General features: G+C 51.2%; 1 protein-coding gene across 13 annotated transcripts in view; it reads right to left on the bottom strand.

The window, feature by feature from the left end:
• The window catches only part of LOC138423649 (uncharacterized), a 36,218-nt gene that overhangs the window by 1,045 nt on the left and 19,995 nt on the right, over window positions 1–15,178 (bottom strand). For 7 of the 13 annotated variants that reach the window (XR_011250337.1, XM_069559810.1, XM_069559809.1 and 4 more), the window contains one exon: window positions 14,271–14,346. Coding sequence is in view for 12 of the 13 variants with exons in the window: in XM_069559802.1 (XP_069415903.1) it covers window positions 14,271–14,346 (76 nt within the window). In the remaining variant the exon portion in view is untranslated. Of the gene's footprint in view, window positions 1–10,079; window positions 13,948–14,270; window positions 14,347–15,178 lie in introns of those variants that run through there. The other 6 variants (XM_069559812.1, XM_069559814.1, XM_069559808.1 and 3 more) reach the window with 1 other exon arrangement.

The raw sequence follows: 15,178 nt of genomic DNA, 5'->3' as shown, positions 1-15,178 counted from the left end.
CTCTGAACCTGTTACATCTCTGTATTGAAGAGCAAAGCTTCCTGTTCCTCACTGAGTCCCCTAGGCTGGCCGGGTGCTCCCCTGACACCCTCCACTCTGCCCAGCAGTTTCTGGGGCCACCATAGTTCCAGAAAGCACAGGGTTTCTGTGATCAGGACCCACAGGCTGCAGGGCGCTGTGGCCAACCTCAAACAGGAGGCCAGGTAACAAAGCACTGATTTTCACATAAACAACCTCCTCAAACCCAACAATAACCACGCCACGTAGATGTGACTATTTTCAGATTACAGGTGAACAAACCCATCCAGGCCCCACACATATAGGTGCTTAGATAGCTTTGAACGTCAGACCTTGATTCTCAGGACCGGTGTACGGGGCCCATCGAGACAGGTTAGCCAGCAGCCCCTGAGCAGACACTGCCATTATGTACTCATTCTACAGAGAGGGGAACCAGGCTTGGGATGGTTCAAGTAACCCCTCAAGGCCACTGCACGGGCAAATACTGCGGCCACACCCAGAACTCCAATGGGTAAGATCCCCACCCCCCAGAGCCCCAGCTGGGGGAGACAAGAGAGAGTGACAGAAAGGAATTAAGGTCTGGGATCCAATCCCCCCTCATTTGCTGGGTGACCAGGCAGCATCTCAGACCAGGCATGTACCTTATAGGCGAAGGTGGTTGGTCACCAATGGTGAGGATAAAGACTTCTCAGGTCAAAGACCTCCCCTCCCAAGAGCGAGGGCTCCTGAGACCCAGAGCGGGCAAGGGGGTGGCCAGAACACCTCTGCCACTGGGGACCTGCCAAACGCCGCATTAGCAACATTGCCTGGACCACCTACTGCGTGACACAAGGAACCGAATTCAATACCCTGTGATACAATATAGTGGGAAAGAATATGAAAACAGAATATATATGTAACACCAAGTCACTTTGCTGTACAGAAGAAAATAACACAATATTGTGTGTCAACTACATGCCAACAACATTTTTAAAAAATAACTTGGACCACAGCACATAGGAGTACATATTTTAGCCCACACAAAGTTTTATTCTAGATATAAATATTTCCAGAAACAGTCAGAAGACAGCTATTTGCATCCAGAAGCTTCCCCAGGGTGAGCCCCCACTTCAGACAGAGACCCTCAGGGTCTGCCCTGGAGAGTCTTTGCCAAGAAACACCCTCTTTCCTTACAGAGATGCATGCAGAGTCAATGTGTCCATCAGCCAACAGTCAGTTCAGCTTTTCACATCCACTAAAACCCCGCTCGCCCATCAGTGAGCATCTGTTAAGCGCCTACTACACAGGAAGCAGGACCATCAGGGTCAGAGAAGTCTAAGTCTCAGAGTCAGGGAGGGGGTTCTGAGAACCCCGACCCTGACTCGAAACCCTAACCCTCACTGAGTACCCTGACCCTGACTCGAAACCCTAACCCTCACTGAGGACTCGAAACCCTAACCCTCACTGAGGACCCTGACCCTGACTCGAAACCCTAACCCTCAATGAGGACCCTGACCCTGACTCGAAACCCTAACCCTCACTGAGGACCCTGACCCTGACTCGAAACCCTAACCCTCACTGAGGACCCTGACCCTGACTCGAAACCCTAACCCTCACTGAGGACCCTGACCCTGACTCGAAACCCTAACCCTCACTGAGCCTCAGTTTTCTCCCCACCCTCTGGAGACAGGGACCCAGGCCTGCCCTGCTCAGGAGGACGAGGCCCTGAAAACACTCCTCACCTCTGGGCACACAGGCCCGAGGACCGTCCAGGAGCAGACACCTACACACAGACTCACAGTCCCTTGGGAGGAGGGCCCTAGCCACCTGTCTCTACCTGTGGATCCCCTCGGGAGCTTCAGAAAAGTTCTCAAGGACACAGGGTGGCCACGTGTGGACACAGCCCACTGAGGCTGTCAAAGCCAGAGGCCAAATGAGGGGTCAGGGAGGCTTCTGCAGGGGGAGGGGCCAGAGGAGACCCCCAACTCCAGCCCACCTGGAATGGAATCTGGGGGTGTTCTGCAGAACCCCGCTCTCCACATGTGAGACAAGGGCCAGGAAAGGAATTCCGTGCACTCGTGGAGACCCCTGGATCCACAATGACCCCAAGGGGATGTCTCCTAAGCAGGAAGAGGGGCAATATCTAATTCGGCCAAGTTTCCAGGTCCCACTGAAGCTCCACACGGGCACTGCTAGGCATGTGGTAGGGACAGGGACACCCTGGGGCACATTTGGGCTGGCAGAGACCAGCCGTGGAACTGGGAGGGTTTGCTTTGACTGAGTTGAGAGAGCACCCTCTGGCTTTTCATGGAGGACTGTTCAATCCTGGCTTGGACACAACTCGCTCATCTGTTAAATGGGCCCACATGCCAAATGAGCAGGAGCCTTTTCCCTAAATGGCAGAAGAGGGAGTTTTAGTCCCTAGGATGTTATCCAGAAACCCTTCCTTGGGCTCTCTCTAAACGGTCCTTGCTCCTCCCCCCTAACAAATACCCTTGGGGGACTCACAAAAGTCCCTCCACAGACCTGGCAGGAACAGTCACCTGCGCAAACAGCTGCCCAGGGAGGGAGGCGGGGAGAGGAAAGGAGCCTCCAAGGAAGGAGAAAAGCCATCACTCATTAACTGAGGCAATATTTACTCTGGACCTGCATCACTGAACACTCTCAGGCTACTTGACCTCTGTCTCACACGTCCCAGTGACTGTCGGAAATACAATCTTATTATAAGGTCAAGACCAACTTTTTATTCATTTAGAACTAGCGAAAGCTTCCCTGCTCCCTTCCAAACAGCCGCCAACACATGATCACTTTCAGTGACGGCCAGCATTTAATAAATGCCGTTAAAGTTCACCCAACCCTGAGCTCTCACAACAACCCTGTGAGGTAAGCTTTCCGGTGACCCACGGCTTAGAAAAAAGGAGACCAAAAGAAGACCGATGGTCACAGAGAAGTGCCTTGACCGACCGTGCACAGTTAGTTACACATCAGCCAGATTCTCGTTTCTAACACAAAACATCGACTCATTCATCGGACAGCGAAAGTTCCACCAAGTGACATCTGAAACCAGAGTCCTGGTTTCTGAACAACATATATCACACAAAGGTCCATAAGATACAGTAACTGGTTAACAGGTTAATCAGGAGCGGAGGACAATCTCTTAGTCAAGGTTATATACAATCGCTGCTTACACTGGGTTACAATTGTGTTATTCGACCATCTACTCATTCATCCTTCCAACAGAAATGGAAGGCGACCCCTACCACTGGCCTGGTACTGTGTTAGGCACCCAGGCAGCTGACACTTGAGCCCAAATGTTGAGAAGGGGGAGAGGGGACATTGGGCGGTGGGGGGTTGGGGGATGGGGGTGTAGTGTCTTTGACAACCGGTGCCTAATATTTTGCGGGGAGGATACTGCTGGGAGGGGTCACTTGTGGAGGGTAAGTGCCGCCCACAGGCCAGACACAGTGGTAGGCAAGATACAACCTGTTCCAGAGGTGGGTGCGAACGCGTACCCCAGGGGGCCAGGGCATTGCCCAGAGCGATCCCCATTCCCCAGCCTAACCCTAACCCCAAAATTACCCCTACCTACCTTTCAAATGCCATATGAATTCAGCATTCGATCCCATAATACCTGCTGTGTGCTTGCTAGAAAGACTGCCCACTGAGCTGTCCCAATCAGGCTGCCCCTCCCAGCCTGTCACCCCGCCACCCGCCGCCTACTCCCGGGGGCACGCGCACCACCCTACAGGGTCACAGTTCAAAACCTCGGTTACAGCAGATGCGCACAACAGCCCTGAGAGGCGGGTGCCGTGTTCTGCCCAGCAGCCAGAACTCGGCCATGCCCGTGAGTCTAAACCACATGCTTGTCCAGCTCCAGGGTCCTGGCTTTGTCCACTACACCCACTGTCCAAGGCAGTAAGTCAAACGCAGACTTCCCAGGAGAGCCCCCAAGATCTATGGTGGGAAGCCCCACCTGGCTGGGAACCTGGATCACGGATACATCCCGGGGTTGCCAAGCGTCAGGCAGCCCGGATGCCCTGCTGTGCCAATAGATTGCTCTGTGCAGACCTCACGGTGGGGCATGACCCTCACCATCCAAACCAGCAATCGTCTCCCCCAGTTTTCTCTCAATAGAGCCCAGAATGAACCAATCTCCAAGGGACAGGAAGGACTCTGAAACTCGCCCTTTGTGCAAGATGAAGATGTCCTAATGACTCGAAATCCTGCTCACGGCCAGAATCAGCTGTTTGTTTCAGATCCCCCCCATCCCCACTCCAGCTATCATTCTGGCCTCTTGAGACTCTGGGCTATGATTTCTGAGCACCCAGGGAACACAGCTTGCTGATTACTAATCAACCCAGTTTGCAGAGGAACGAAGTTGGAGAGGGCAATCAAAATTTCGACAGAACTTTGGCCGAGGGGTGGGCACGCTGAACCAAGGATCCCGCCTTGTGACTAGCCCCCAGCAAACACACTCATCTTTTCTTTCGAGACGGGGTGTCGCAATGCAACCTTGTGACCCAGCTCTAGTATAGCACCAGCTGACCTTTTCGAATGTTTGCGGGCTGGGAGTGGAGTGAATGAAGGGATGAAAGGATGAGTTACAACCGCTGTCATCTGGTAGAGGAAGTGGAGAGGCTGAGGGCAAAGCTCATGGCAGGGGCGATGCACCAGGCAAGGTGGCCTGGGGTTGGGGAGGGGACATCTCCACTCCTGGGTGGGGACAGGGGCCACCCTGGGCCCCCGGGCCCTGGATCCCTCGCAGTGTGTGATGCATGGGAATACGCCATGGGGAAGGAAGCCGTGTGGATGATGTGGCAGACGACATCCAGCTGGGACATGCTCAGAGCAGTGACCCCGGAGGAAGAAGCCACAAGTAAGGGCGTTCACTTCATAACCACAGCCCATGGCGCTACACAGCCTGCCCACAAGGAAAAGGTTTGCTTTCAGGAAAGGGAAAGGCCAAAGCACCAGGTTGAGAGGCCAAATGCAATGGATAGATGGATAGATGGATGGATGGATGGATGGATGGATGGATGGATGGATCCAAGTAATGCTGGGAATCATCACTGGCCTCCCAAACATGTGGGTGAGAAATCTGACACGGGCAAACAGCGCTCAGTGCTATAGTAGACGGTCGGTGGGAAGACACGGCCCTCGGCTGCAAGCAGAGGGTATTCTGGAAAGCAGGGGCAAGCTGGGTCACGTGCCCTTCCCAAATGGCCATGATGACTTCTGAGACCTGGCTACCCCTGGGGTGAACCATGAGGGAAGAAGCTCAAGGAGAATATGGGGGCCATTCTACTCTTTGGCTTGTGGAATTGAGTTGCCCCATTTCTGAAGGCAGATTCACTATCTGACCTGATCTGAAATACTTAATTAAACCCCAAAGACCACCATGGAGGCCAGTGGGACAATGGCTCACACATCAGAGGGCACTAGGAACATGAAGGGCAGCAGATTGCCTCAGCTGATTGCCCTGAGAGGTGCCAAGTGGTGATCCAAGGGGTTGTCTTCCTCAAAGTGAAATGGGGGCAGGGGGTGGAGGCAGGAAGGCCACCACTTAACTAACATTCAAGATGGCAGCACAGTTGTCTGGACCTTGGAGGGTCAAAGAGATTCTTGCACCACAAGAGTTACAGAGGGTGAGCTGAGAGTTTATAGATCATAAATGTACAAGCCCACCCAGGAGAGGCAGCCTTAAACATCACTGGGCTGCCAAAGGGAGAATATCATCCCAATGTGCATTTTCCAGGAAGAGTCAAAGAGACCTGAAGGGTCATCTAGGCCACCCCACTCCTACTAATTGAATCTCCTTGAAGCTACACTCATCGAGTATCTGCCTGTCCTGTCCCTTGAATGACCCCAGAGATGAAGGGCTCACTACATCCCAAGGACCCTCATTCCACCCTTGGCCAGTCTTACCACAAAGCCATGACCCAGCGGACTTGGACAAACAGTTCACAGAAGATGTAATTTTTTTTAACAAACACAGTAAAATGTTCAACCGTCATTAGTCATCAAAGCAGTGCAAGTTAAAATGACAGAAAAACACTTTTTAACAGAGATAAATTAGCAACATCTTAACAAAATGCTAATACATCCCTGGACATCATAAAATGCTACAAGCCTTCTGAAATTAGTAGTCATACAAAAATTCCTGGCCTTTCCTCAAGAAACTCAACACCAGAAAATTCATTTGTTCATTCACCACTCCAATTTATTCATCCATTCTCCCATCCTCGCCTCCAACAGCCAACCAGGCACTCACTCACACTTTCATCCATCCTCCTATCCTCTCATCTAACATTTATATCTACAACATTTCAGGCATTAGAGATACAAAGATCAATGCAACAAGCTCCTTGCCCTCAAGGGTTCACAGCCTAGCAGGAGAAATTGACATACCACAAAGCAAAGATCACTTCCAGGTGTGGGAAAATAATTCATAAGAATGAAAAAGGGGGGTGTGCTAAGTTATTAGCTGTGGCATAATTTGTAACATTAAAAAAGATGAATTATGCATAGCCAGAGTGATAATTGCAGGTTGATGTGGTGAATGACTGATACAGCCACTCAGTGAGACACAAGGCAGCCAGTGAGGTGATGAAGTATATGGAAGAAAGAAAAATGTTGACAGCGGAATATGGAAAAGGTGGGATGCAAAAATTAAAAAAAAAAAAAGTGTATGTGGTGAAGAATAGCAATTAGGTTTAAAAAATGGATGCTCATTTTAAAAAATTAGATGTCCATTAAAAAAACAGTGTGCTTATAAACAGAATCTGAAGGGGAGAAATAAAGATGAGTGATATGTCAAATGATGGGTGATCTGCTCCAAGTCACGTGCTATCCACACCAGTTACAGTCAAGATCACAGCAGGGCCTCTGGCCCATCTGCCCCAGAGACCCAGCCTCCGCCCTCCACCCTCTGGCAGGCCAGCCCCAAGGCCAACCTCCCTGAGTTGGGAGTCATACAGAAATCCAAGGAGACTTGTGGCTCCTGGTACCATCAAGGGAAGGATTTGTGCAAGGGGTGCCTGAAAAGGTCAAAGTCAACAGACAAGATTTGTTCTTTCTTTGAAAAGGGAAAGAGGAAGCACACACTTGAGACAGGCCGTGATCAGAGAGGAGCGCTGAAACCCAACCTTGGACCTCGTGGGTCGGGCACGGACAGAACCAGACAAGGGCCCATGTGGAATTTCCACCCCTGGCTTCTGCGGCCCTGGGAGTCCTGGGCTGAAACCCAGCGTCCCAGAACTGGAGACCTTCAGAAACCCTGACCCAGGGACCCTCAGGCCCCCAGCATTCCTAGGACAGAACTCATCCAATCCCAACCCACCCTCCCCTCGGGACATTCCCCCACCTGCCTATTTCCACCCACATGACCCTGGACAGCCCCTTGGTCCCCGGGAGAAGGCCCCTCTCCTTAGGAGTCTGCTTCTGTTCCTGCCCATCTCCTCTGCGAACTGGGCTGTGATCCCCTCCTATTCTACACCTAACACTTTCTCCATCTTCTAACCCTCAGCTGCCTTTTAAAACAACCACACTTGGGTTCTTCCAAAAGACCCTCCCAGGCTCTTCCTGCCCCAAGCTCCCCTGACCCCCAGTCCAGCCCACGCGATGATGCCTGGGCTGCTTGGGGGGCTCTTTGGGGACCCTTCTCTGAGTAGCTGTCTTTGGAGTTAAGAAGTGCGCCACCCCCCACCCCAGGCTTCAGGCAGAACCCGGGCCCCCAGATTCCAAAACAGAAGAGAGCAGAGCCCTGAAGCCCCAGCACCATCTCGGGCCCATGAAGCCCTGCTCACGTGGCCTGGACACGTGGCACTGGAGGCAGGGAAGGGTAGCTCCTGACACGTGACTCCGCGTCCTCCTCTCCTAAAGGCCACCTGTGTCCACTCAGGGCCCGCGCTAAGAGCACAGAGGTTGGCCTCGGGCCCCTGGCTCCCTCCCTGTACCCTGTCTGTAGCTGCGGCTCCTGCTTCTCCGCCTCCCTGCCACCTGACATCCAAGCATGCCTGGGGCATTGCTGGGCTGGACTAGACCCACCGACTCCATCCCACCCCGACCACTCCCTGTCCCCACCCGGGGCCCAGAGTCACTCCTAGCAGAGTAATCAGCCCCTCAGCCCCACCCACCAGGCAACGCTCCAGCCCCACCTCCACCAGATTCCACCCCCGGGGCTCCCCGTGCTCCTAGCCACGAATCCTGGGTCCAGCCAAGTGGGCTCCTCACGTTCAGGGCACTGGTTAGGAATCCAATTTTTTTTTTTTTTTTAATATCCCAGACTGGAATCGAGAAGTCGAGAGGGACTTTGATCCTTGGATTGATAGACAGACACAGGCACACCACACACAGGTGCACAAATCCTACCAATACAGAGAAAAAGGGACTACACAGAACCAGGGTGTCCCTGGGATTCAAAACGATCAGTACAAACAGCCCCAGCGAGGGGCAGGGCGGGGGCAGGGCGGGAGGAGAGAAGACGCGTTCAACACCACAGCATGCAAAGGCCATTTTTTTTTTTTTCGCCAAAATACAGAGAGTACATCGCAAAACAATTGAGAAGGTAGTAAGGCCTTGAAACGGGCTCCGGGGATGCCAGGGGGACGGGGGCAGGGTCCTGGGACCACTTCTGCCAACCCCGGGCTGAGATGCACCTGCCCCAGGACACCCCGAGTTGGGAAGGGACAGCAGCCCACCCACGGATGACCCAGCTGGAGGGCTCCCGGACATGTTTCAGAAAGCTGCGGGAACAAGGTTTCTGTGATGAGGCCATGTTGGCCCCCTTCCCACCCGCCTCTCCCTTGCACGGGTCCTGGAGGTGAGGGGGGCCCCCACCCCGCCCCAGGACAGCGCAGTGGGCCCCGGAGGCAGGGGGCACCCCTACCAGGACAACGCTTTACCCAGGGCCCCTTGCTCCCTGACCCTCTGCTGCCCCCTGGCGGGAAAAGCCTCCCCCACAGGTGACCCAGGCCCAGGGAGGGGCCAGGACACCCACCTGGCCCAACACCCCCTGTTCCCGCAACCTTCTGCAGACTCCTGGGGCCCGAGCCCTTCTGCCTCTCCGGGGCTCTAGACGGGGCACTGCCAACAGGCAGGGCAGCATTTGCCCCCACGATCCACCCAAGCAGGGAGCCGATGCCATTCCACGTCTACACACGGGGAAAACAGGACGAGAGCAACGAGGTGAAATGGCCCCACAGCCAGGACGTGACGGTGCCACTCCAGGCAAGGGTCCCCCCGGGCCAGCCCCTCCCCGCCGGAAGTGCACGCCACAAGCACCCCGCATGCCAAGGGCCACCCACTCCACCCAGCTGCTGGGGACCTGGAGGCCCTAGACAGGAAGGCTTCCCCCCGCTCTCCCTTCATTTCCCTTCTTCCTTCGCCTTCTTTCCTCCCTTCCTTCCATGCAGCCATTTCTTCCACTCATTCACTACTGACTTCAACAGCATGACTTGAATCACAGCCTTTGGTTCATGAAGGTCTCCCTTATTTGTTTATACATTATTTCCATTTCTGCTTTCTTATTTCTCTCACGCTTACTTTCATTCCTTCATTCTTACAAACTCAGGTCAAGAAGGATGAGTCAGGATCCCACATGCAACACCCCTGGTCCAAGCAACACCATCTCATTCATCCACTCAGGCCGTCTCGCATCTGCCCTTCCTTTCATTCTCATCCTGGCTTATCCTGCGAAATCATGAGAGCGGTCAAAACTCCACCTCCGAAACAACCATCATAGGACCATGTGCTTACTTGCCTTTGCAATCTTTCTTCCTCGCCACCAGTCACCTTTTAGATTTTGCTATTTATTCTTTTATTTATTTATTTTATTTATTTTTATTTATGGACCTCCATTGCCTATATTTTATGATATAAAGATAATAAAAGGTGCAGCCTTGTCTTGGGGCTGGGTATTTGCTCTATTTTTCATTTATTCTCGGAAAGGTGTAATGCATTTATCTATTTAAGGAGTAGTATGTAAACTAATTATCATTCCTGTTCAGACAACCTCTCTTAACGAAGCATTTATCACTTTGGTGGTTGATTTACTGTCTTTCCTTTCTCTCTCTCTCTCTCTCTTTTTTTTTTTTGCTGCTTCTTTTTTAATCTCTCCATCCTCCTTTGCCTTAGAAGAGGGGACTGGGTGACCTTATCCATCATTAGGGTTGATGAACACCTCACCCCTAATCCTAACAGACCCTTCTCTCCGACACACCCACGTCTTCACTGCCTTTCTGCTGGGCCCCCCACCTTTCTCTTTCACTTAAGTTTCCCTTTTGCCTCGTTTCTTTCTCGGCTTCTCTTTCACTCTTAGGAACCTCAGGTGTCTTGGGTGAGATGAGTGACAATCCCATGGGCCGTCTCAGGCATTCCCATTACTGATTCAGTCATTCGTGGGTCCTTTCATTCATTTTCTCACTCTTCTATTTCAATATTTATTCTTTTATTTATGGACCTCAGGTGCACAGAATTGGATTAACTATCATTTGCAGTTCCTGGAGGCTTCTCGGCACCGGTCCACGTAGGGCCCCTTTGGTTCGTTAACTCCTTGTACTGGTGATTTGCGGGAGGACTTATTTAATTCTCTCAGGAGCCCAGTTTTGAATCACTCACAATTCCCGCTGCATGGTGCCTTCTCATTTTTTTTGTTCTAGCATGGCCCTGTCTCTCGTAATTTATGTACATATTTATTTATTCATTCAATATGCTTTTATTGCTAATATCCTTCTTGTCATAATTGCCTATGCTCCTCCTCCATCCTCACTGGCTCTTTTGGTATTCTTTTATTCTCAAGAGCCTCAGGTGCAGAGGCTAATTCATCAAAGTCCCCTTCCTCATTCACTCATTCACACAGCCATCCCCTTATTTATTCTTTCTTTCTGATGAACTTCAGCTTTTACTAGTTTTTATATTAAATGAATAATATGTTTCTTAAGCACTTATCCAGGAAGTGCCTTTTTCTCTTCCATCCATCCATTTCCATTTCTTCTCCCATACCTTTCTTTCTCCCCGTCTCCCCCTCAATTTTTCAAACTCATTCCACGCCGTCTCGTGGAACACGTGTGTTTATCCCTGCAGGCTTTTATTTATGCTATTGTTCTTTTTACTGTTTATCAACTTTGGGGCCGGAGATCTGAATGAACGTGGATAATCTGTGCTAAACCAGTCCCCTCTCACAGACTTCACTGACATACTTACTATCTTTTTTTACTTCTTTATAGAAACTTTTTATTTTTTTCCCCTCCCATCTTAATTAATTGTTCTTTTCTACCAGTCTTTCAGGCTTTTTTCTTACTGCCTTTCTTTCTCTTGGAGATTGGGCACCAGGAAACGGCTGCACCCTAACACCCCTCACATCAGCTTCATTGATCACTGCAAATTTTTTCTCTCGGGCATTCATGCACCCATCCAGGCTTTCTTTCTCTTTGGTAATTGTTTTTACACTTCTAGATGGTAGGGTACCTGACTGGATACATGAGAATCTACAAGCAATGGATCCTCCCGCCCTGGCCTTTCTGAGGTCCTCCCTTACGTATTTCGGCTTGGACCTGCCTCCTGGTTGGGTGGGTGGTGACCCATCTCAGAAGCCCAGATGTGGATCCATCCATGCGCATGGTTCACGTCCCCTCCCATTCTTATTCCTAGAACAACCCTCTCTTATACATGCATTTATCTGTCTATTAGTGTATTCCTTTTGCTTTTCGCATCTCTAATCTGGCTTCTGACTTGTCGTTTCTTTCCCATTTTCAGTTTCACTGTTTCTCGCCTTTACTCTCTCTCTCTCTCTCTCTCTCTCTCTCTCTCTCTCTCTCTCTCTCTCTCTCTCGCATTCTTTGGAGCTCAGGTGCCACGACCTGATGGAGCCTAACGTCACCTGCAAACAGCACCCCCAGGCCCTTCAGCCCCGCCTCTCAGTCACTGGTTCCTTCTGGCTGTCCTTCATTCATTCACTCATGTCAGTCTTCCTTCCTGTTTCTTTTTCTTATTAGGTATTAACTCCTCTACTCATCGAGTGCCTGTTCAGATTTTGACCCATATTGATCCAGTTTGGATTCTCAGCCTCGCCTGCTTCCAAGGATCTACTCATTTATCACCTTCTTTTACTCTCTTTCGTTGCAACTTTCCACGTTTCCTCCTTTCTCACTTTTTCTCACTTGTCTTCTCTCATTTTCCTGGAGCTTTGGCGTGACCACAGCCTCTCCTCCTCACTCCACGCCGTCTCTGTCTCTTTAGATGCTCGCTCACTTGTTCACTGAGATATTTATTATATTTTGATAGTCCTGTGGCTTTCAGGGTCGGACTAACCACAGCCCTCGATTCACGACCGCCTATTACTCAACTCCTAGCACTGCCTTCCTCTGTGTGTTGATCTGCTCACCCACTAATATTTTTCTGGACTTCACACCCGTTACTTTTTCTTCCACATTTCTAGATTTTTATTTAGATACGTTATTCTCTTTTTTAATCCCTTCATGGAACAGACCTCAGCTCACAGGACTGGATGACTCAAAACCCTTTCTGCCATGCTCCCTTCAGGATTCAGGTATGTCCACTGCTCACCCATTCGTCCCTTCATTTTTATCTCTTTTTTTTTTTTACTTTCTTTCATTTCAGTCTTTACGTATGTGTGCCCAGAATTAGAAAACTTTGGGTTAAAGTTAAATCTCATCTCTGGTCCCCTGGGTCTTTTTTCACTTTTAACTGTTCTTTGAGCTCTTCCTCTGGTGTTTTCTCTTTTTTTTTCTGCTGCCAAGAGCACGTATTTGGATTAATCCTAATGCTTGGTTTATAATAACCTGACATAGTCCTCCTTATGGGGAGTATTTTTCTCACCCCCTAATTTTAAAAGCTACCTTATTTTTTACGTATTAATTTGCATCTTTCCATTTCCCTTGCCACTTTCAATCCCTGGTACCCTCTCTGCCATCTTTTCACTTTGACGGGCCCCACCATCCCAGCCTCACCGCTGGCTTACACATCCCGACTCCTTATTCCTCCTTTCTGTCATGTAGGTTTTTATTCCCTTATGGACAAACGATAGGTGCTATGTATTTGAATTGCTCGTGTGCCTTAGTCCAGGATAACCGGATACTGGTTTCTGCATGGCCCTATTTACATACTGATTCCCTGCTTCATCGACTTATCTATTGATCTCCTATGTATCCAACTGGATCTCCTTCAGGGTATACTTCTTTACATTACTTATTTGTTTATTCGTTCTTTCACGCCTCCATTCATTTATCCATCCACTCGCTTCTTTGGATCAGGTAACAGAGCCCAGCAAAACGACTTCCCAACCAGAACAGCAGGGCATTCACAGTATCTCTGACCTCCCACCCCCTCTCATCCAGTTGAGCACCAAGGTGCACAAAACCCACAGTCCCTGACACGTAAGCATGGCAGATGCAGGCACAGGCAGAACACACGTGAGTGCAGCGGACGCCCCCCCCCCCCCCGGGGCCCACACCCGACACAGACAGGGGTCAGACTCCCCAGGCCCGCTGGTGGGGCAGGCGCTTCCCCAAGGACCCCTCTGAATGGTCATCCCTGTGAGAAACCTGTTTCAAGACCCAAGAGTACACAGAGGCACACATGGTATACACAACCTCCCTGGTGGGAGATGACGGACACAGAATTCATCTGAAAGCAGACGGCTTTGTCTATAGTCACACACACAAAAATATATTTTCGCCTTTCGAGGCAAATAAAAAAGGAACTACCCATCACTATTGCTAAGCGTCCCAGTCCCAAACAATGAAAAGCTTGAAGAGGTTTGGCCGGAAGCTTTGAAGACAGAAAGTCTGTCCATTTGGACATTTCAAGGGGGGAGGCAAGCGAAGATTATTGGAGCTCGGAGACGGCTTCAGAGGCTGGTGCCACCGCCTGCGTTTTCTCCTTGGCCCGTCGAAGGGCCCCCCAGCTAGGCCACTTCCATCCTAGTCTGCCCTGCCACACAAGAGCCAAAGTGAGGCTCGGTCATGAAAGGGCCATTCACTTCCTTTGTGAAAGAGGAGGAATTCTGTGCGGGTGCGGCACTTGAGGCCACCTGTAGCATCCCTTTGCCACAGAGGTGCCGTGAGGAGGGTGGGGGTGCACCTCTGAACGCGAGCCCCCGAGATTCACACTCAGTACGGCTCCCTGGGCACCCCTTTCTGGGCGGGGACCTCCGACCAGTGCTCACCCATCCCTCCCCACGAGGCTGTCGGGGCGGCAGCCCGCTTCCCTCAGTGACCAGCCTCAGATGTGGCCCCCACACCCCAACAACTTACGATTATGGAGCTAGAGGGTGCTGGGGTGGCGGGTTCGAGGTCCTGGACCACGGAGGATTCCAGATGATGGCTTCGGCTGGAACGAGAAAGCACTGGGTCACTCAAAGAGAATCTCACCCAACAGAGGCAGAGACGCCCCAACTTCAAGAGTGGAACTGATGAAATCAAGCCTTTCTCTTCTCTTTACACACACTCACGAGTGCTCTCACCTGCCAAGCTCCCCCTTTCCCAGCTCCAAGTATATCTGGAGCTGACAGGGGCTGGCGTGGACATGGCTCCTGACCCCAGGGCCCTCGGGGTGGGTTGGTGCCACCGTGATGCTAGACCTGTTTCACGGAACCCAAAGGCTCGGGGTCACTGCATGAGTGAGAGCTGCAGCTAGCCACACTCAAAGGCTGCACAGACGGCTTCCTGGAAGTGCACTCCGCCAGGGAGAAGGGCGCTGCAGGGCACAGCTGAGCCAGGGCTAGCGTGCGCAGGGTAGTGCGTGCATGATGAAGGGCGAGGGCAGCAGGCCCTGGCTGAGACTAGGAAAGTATGCTGTGGACCACACCAGGGTTGTGGGGTCCTGAATGAGCAGCATGTCCTAAAACCATGAGATGCAAGATGAAGGGACAGGGCTGCCTGGACAAACGGCTTCACCTGAACAATTACCTACGAGTTTTCACCAGCCCCATATAAAAAGCCCTGACCAGGCATGTCAAATCTCTGACGTCAAGTATTTGCCTTCAAGTTTAAAAAGAACGAGCTGAGCAGTGATAGACATGTGCCACGATACATCTGTCAAAACCCACAGACTGTAGGATACAAAGAACAACAGAAACCATGAATTTCAGTTAACAGCTATGTTATCAAGGTCAGCTTGTCAATGGCAACAAGCGCCGCACACTGAGGCCAGATGTTGACCT

This window comes from Ovis canadensis, chromosome 18 (assembly GCF_042477335.2).
Source record: "Ovis canadensis isolate MfBH-ARS-UI-01 breed Bighorn chromosome 18, ARS-UI_OviCan_v2, whole genome shotgun sequence".
NCBI classification, from domain to species: Eukaryota; Metazoa; Chordata; class Mammalia; order Artiodactyla; family Bovidae; genus Ovis; species Ovis canadensis.
Note: the sequence above shows the minus strand (reverse complement) of the source record. Positions and strands in the feature narration are given on the sequence as shown.